The sequence below is a fragment of the Vanellus vanellus genome (assembly GCF_965231255.1).
Source record: "Vanellus vanellus genome assembly, chromosome: 6".
NCBI lineage: Eukaryota > Metazoa > Chordata > Aves > Charadriiformes > Charadriidae > Vanellus > Vanellus vanellus.
Genome location: NC_138911.1, coordinates 18,935,527 through 18,941,526, shown reverse-complemented (window position 1 = coordinate 18,941,526; position 6,000 = coordinate 18,935,527). Strand labels below are relative to the sequence as shown.

The following is a 6,000-nucleotide window of genomic DNA, read 5'->3' as shown; positions in this document are numbered from 1 at the left end:
ACGGCAATAAAAACTGACACTCAAGGGCTAGAATAAAGCAAAATTTGAACAGTTTCATTATATAGTAGCTACTAAGTACATTAAGGAAATAAATCAGAGGAAATTCAGTTGTAAAAGATTCCTCTCAACCACCATTTGTTTAAGAAAATTAACTCCTGATAAAAAATACACTATGAACTGGACAGTAAAACCCCAAACGTTAGCTTGGTAACACACTAATACTACAGACTAGCAGTTGATTAATAATCACTGAGCACAGCAATGCTGTTAAATGAGAAAGAGGACCTCAGATAGCTTCGCAGTCAGTCATAGAATTAAAGAGATGCTATGTAAAGCAAATCTTTACAATTCATTAATTATATATTAGCAGATAAAGCCAGCTCTTACTGTAGCTAGAATAGCCCACAAGAAGCTCTATTTCATAACTTCACTTGGACACCACTCTCATCTAGAGATTTCTCAATTCCTTCACACTGTGGAGCATTTCCTCCATATCCACACGCTGTTCTTCCCTCCTCCCTTGCCTTCCAACATGGTCCTTTGAACAATGCAACCTCATTCCTGCTTTGTTTTGTCCTCTAGACCTGCAATACTGTAACGTTTTCTTGAGAAACTAGCACCTAGAAGAGTTAGTACAGTAAACGCTCAAAAGTATTTTAAGCATTCATCTCTAGATAGATGCATTTTTCTAGTTCCACAAGATGATCACATTAAGAACCAGTATAACTTATTAATTAATGCGCAAGACTGATACTTGAATTCTAGATCAGAGACGTAATACACTTTCATTTAGATGATACATTTATTAAATTAGAATGAAAAACTTAATGTACTTGAGAGTGCAAGAAACACATTTGGACACTGGACCTCAATACAGAGAAACAATGTCTTCAGAATTATTACAGCAAAAAACATCCTCTGTACGGTATTACATATCAACCAAACAAGCAGTAACATTTGTAAGGGAAAAAACATTCAGTACCATCAGCAGATGCAAAGACAGTAGAGAAGAAAGTAGCAAGGATCTAGCTACACAAAAAATGTTCCTACCTTTAGCAAGTTTAGGCTCTTGGCAGGACTCAAACTAGTACTAAGAGCACTAACTTTTAGCAGATGCCAGTCTTATACAGCTGGCTTTGGCTCCAAGCTGCTTGAAGCTGTTGAGCAGGAGAGCAGCATCAAACACAGCATTATCCCATTAGCGTTTTGTCAAAAGCTACAATCATAATGAGTAACAATTTATTTGTTTTAAATCAAGAAACAGACTTTCAGTTCCAATGCCTTCATTTCATAGACCTTACGAAACGCTCCGTGCCTTTTCCATCTCTCTCCAATTCAAACCTGACAATGAACAGTTTGAGTGAGAGGATATGCATGCTGAAAAGCTGAGTAGGCTTATGATCAGTGTTTTGTTCTTTTTAAGAAGATAACGTAGCACATCTTGACATAAGAGTTTCAGCTATAATGCTTAATTAAATCAAGACAAAAAAAAATCCAGAACAATATTTAAGTACAGTGTAACATGCTGAAATCCATCTACTGGCCATACTGCTCTTACATATCCCATCTTCGACTCATATATCTGTCCTGCTTTGCATAACATTTGCCTAGAACAAAACAAACAAAAAAAATTCTAAGAACAGGAGCCTTCCTTGGAGGCCCAGAGCCTAGTTTATGAATAAACCTGGCTAACCTAACATTTGCACTTACCCCTCCTGGTGGTTAGGATTGAAAGGTGTTTATTCTGTGCTTGAAATTGAGCTGTAATAGGATGCAGTACAATTTACCAGCCATTAAGTTGAACCATGACCACTTGCTTTTATAAAAAGCTGTATTATGGATCCCAACGTTTTAATATAAAAATTTAAATATATACATTTTCCCTGAATTGTTCCATCCCTAGCAATTCATGCTGTCTGTGTAAAAGTTAGAGCAAGGGACTCTTCCTGGAGATATCTAAGCATTAAATCCTTACCAAAATGTACCCTTTTGGGTGACAATGTCACAAATCACTGTGCTATAAAGACCAAATGCCTCTATGCCTACTCAATCACAAAATTTACCATGATTGTAGGGAAGGGGCAAGACTAGTTTCTTCATGAACACCCGTTTTATTTTAGAAAATAAAAATGCAGTGACTCTACAACTAAAGGACACAGAAAATATAGCCTTGAATCTCATCATTGAAAACCCAATTGGAGGATGTATAAAGACACTTATGCTTTCAACTGTAAAGTTAAGATGGTAACGGATTCATAATAAAACAAAATCATATATTATGAAGAGACAGCTTTAAAAGGTCAGAAACTGGGATGATTTTTGGTGCTGTATTTTAAAAGTTTCAGTATCACTTTTAATCATAAAAAAATAAATATTCATGCTCTACTGCCAGTCCTACCTAAAGGCTTCTTGAATGTAGGTGGGGAAAAAAAAAAAAATAAAATCAGCTTTTCAGCAGATAAGAAAATATTTTAAGCATGGGACATGAAACAAATTGTGGGGAAGAAGAGAATACGGGTCACTTTTCCCTGTTCCAAACCAGGCTTTAATGTTCTCATGAACCACTTAAGAGCCTAGATTTCAAGTGTACATTCATTTCAACTCTTGAAAATATAAAGGTATATGGCTATTATAGAAAGTATTTGAAATCAAATATTAAAAAGATAAAACAGCAACATTGCACATCACTGGAAAAATAAACCGGTGCATACTATTTAAAGTGCATTACTTTACGACCTACAAAAACAGACACCGCAGAAATTTATCCAAACGGTGTAACTGGTGCATACTGTAAGATTCTGCAGCTCCAAGATGAACAGCTATCTGAAAAAATAACACTAACAATAAATACAAGCAACCTCCAACCTCCTCTGAGGATCAGACTGCGACTCAGATATGTTACATTTTCTCTCAAACAATTTATTTCCATCTGCATCAAATAATAATTAATTGACTACAGCAACTGTAGTCTAACAAGTCACTGAGCACCTCATAATACCATTCAAGGATTCTGAAGCTACTTTTCGTGCTTCTTATTTCAGATTACAGGAAAAAACACAGTAGCTTTTCCACTAATATAAAATGATAATTTTGCTGAAATATGTGTAAAGAAAAAAAGCCTTATAACCAGATCATAGGTTTCTGCTTCTTTAATGTAAGACAACACCTTAAATAATTGTTTACGGCTTCAGTAATTTTCCAGGTATAATAACCTTTCCTTCTGCACTTCTCCTTTGAAATAGCCATGGGAATACAGAAGTAGTAGTTAAGAGTGCAATTAACTGTGGGAGTACATTAGGGCTCAGTCCTGTTCTCTGCTACAGCAATACATACTGTATGAGTTAAAAGTTACCTGTTAAGATTTTACAGATACATAACAATACTATACAGGAGTATAAAGCCCCAAATGCATGCCAGATAATATATTGCTTTGGTGCCCAATGACTAGATTGAATAGAATATGCTCATTACAAATACCAACAATGCAATCTAACAAATTTAGCTTATTAAATTAAAAATCTTCAGTCAGAAATAGTTGAATATACCACAGCACCACAGGACAAGGAAAGGGTCTTTGTTTTAATTTCTGGCAGAAATAGACTGCTTGATGAAACCTAAATGCTTCGACAAATCAGTTATGTTTAAAGAACTAATCCGCCACGGAAAGAAAAATAAATTTCAATCTATCAATCAGTAGTAAATCCTGTACTGCATAGAGTTACTTTGTAAGAACAAGTTTATGAAAAGGAGGAGAGAAAGAAAAAAAAGCAGCATTACTCCCCACCCCATCAGAATATAGCCACACAGGGCACAGCTGATAGTAAAGATGCTTCAATGCTATATTGTAGGACGTAAGCTAAACTGAGTATGTACAGATTGAGAAAGAAAGTGAAAAAGATCCAAATGTCCATGGAGAAAAGGAGTTTAATCTTTCACACAGGATGAGCTAACAGAAAGCTGTTGGGAAATTCTTCCTCTAGCTAAATCCCTGGCTTGGCAAGTAAAAATAAGCGGCATTGAGGACGGGTACTATGCAGGAAGTGGGGATCTATGATTCTTCAGCCATCTGAAGCAAGGAGTTGATAGCTGCATCCTTGTTCCCCCTCTGAGCTTCTAGCACTGAGCGGATTACTTCCCTGTCCATGTTGGGGAACATGTCCTGGATTGATTTCAGGTCCTCTTCATTACACAGGTGCTGAGGATTGACTGCAGGAGGTGGTATTGCCACTGGCACCATGCCTGGATTACAGACTGCAGGCATCCCTGCAGGCAAAAAACAGAAGAAAAAACCCAAAACATATGTGAGAGGGGAAGGAAATAAAAAAAAATAATCAATGATCTAAAAAAAGACAAGATTGCAGAGACTATATCTACACTGTTAGAATCAGAATACATCTTTCTAGAACAGGTTATCTGCCCAAGTTACGTTCCAGAAGTGATAAACTACAGTACGACAACAGGTGCAGCTCAATGAATCACTAACCAAACACTATGTGCACCACAGAAAGGTGTGGTTGGTCATCCCGTGTCCATGTCCCCCGCCGGTTCCCATCATACTGCAGTTCCTAGTGTATTTATGTTGTGATGACAAAGATGGTTTTACATCAGCAATATAACTAACTGGTATTTAGAAATGCAATGAATGCAATCTCCACTGCATTCAAAGGAAAGCAAAAAGTACTTAGGTCTACTAGGAGACTGGACCACATGCGTAAGTAAATTTTAAGCAAATGTTTTTCCCTGGTTAAAGTTCCATCCCGTTCAACCTGCAAAGTCACAACGTAGCAAGAGAGCAATTCCTTTTATGCCTACAGGGGTACACACTGCTTTTCTCTGTTCCTCTGCCAGAGGACAAAATTCATCTGACATTTTTCATTAACTTCTTGCATGTCTGTGTAAAATTAAAGCCCTGTCAGTTCATAAAGACAGTTTTAGAAAATGAGTTTTTTAATTCCTGTTAAAAGGAATTACTAGACAAAAGTCTCTTTTCATCACTTAACTTGTAGCATTAATTAAGTATAGATCCATTGCTGAAAAAAAATCTACCATTTATTTTTATAAAACTGAAACCAGGTAGAGTACACATCTAGAGTCTTTTGCTATTTCAGTTCTCTAAATAGTTCCAGACCCATGATTATCTTAGTCCCACACAGTTGTGTGTTAATTTTCCAGTTCTGCTGTACTGTTTCTAAGGTAGAGCAAGGAGAACTGTGTGCATCTAGATGCAAAAGTGGCACTGCTTCACACAGCAGCATGATAAAGTTTTTGCATTTGTTCTCTATTTGCTTTCAGGGATTTAACCACTGTTTCAAACACTATTTACCTGGTGATTTCTTAGAATAGTCCACAGTAATTCAAAGATCTTTCTGTATAGCAATGACCAATCAATAAGTCATCACCAAATACGTATTAGTAAAGATTTTTCTTTACACATAATGCTTTAACACCAGCCTTAATATGTGATTTCATTTCCCATTTACTATAATGAGATCCTTCTGTAACCTGTTGCAGTCAGATAGACTTAGAAAATTGCTTAGATTTTTTGTTTTGACAAATTTGTATTAGCCACCTTCCCTCTACTAGTTTTTTTAAAAAATGTGATGCACCCTGCCAGAGGCCTCCCTCCATTAGGGGTGACTCATCACTTATTTTTATGTGTTCATCAGCTTTTCAAAATACCTATTAAACCACAAGAGGACTGTCACTCTATCAGAATATCATAGCATATCAGAGTCCATAGCAAATAACATTTTCAAAATGCAGCTAAGGTGATACACAAAGACAACATCATTCTTACCCACATACTCATACACCTCTAATTTTTATGGTATGAATGAGCTTCCCCTACATAACCATGTCACCTCCTCCTAAAGTTTACCTAGTTGTTTGTTTTAAATCAGCTTATTCTAATATCCGTAGGTTTTAATCAGCTTATGCAATGGGAACATAGTTAGTTCAGAACTGTTCTTAAAAAAAGAATCAGTTTGCTATTCTCCAGGC

At 36.3% G+C, this 6,000-nt stretch overlaps 1 protein-coding gene across 1 annotated transcript in view; it reads right to left on the bottom strand.

Annotated features, from left to right (window-relative positions):
* Positions 1-3,906: 3,906 nt before the first annotated feature.
* Positions 3,907-6,000, bottom strand: part of TOLLIP (toll interacting protein) — a 29,833-nt gene continuing 27,739 nt past the window's right edge. Inside the window, exon 6 of the mRNA XM_082484912.1 lies at positions 3,907-4,263. Coding sequence (XP_082341038.1) covers positions 4,049-4,263 — 215 coding nt within the window. The 3' untranslated portion in view covers positions 3,907-4,048. The remainder of the gene's footprint in view (positions 4,264-6,000) is intronic.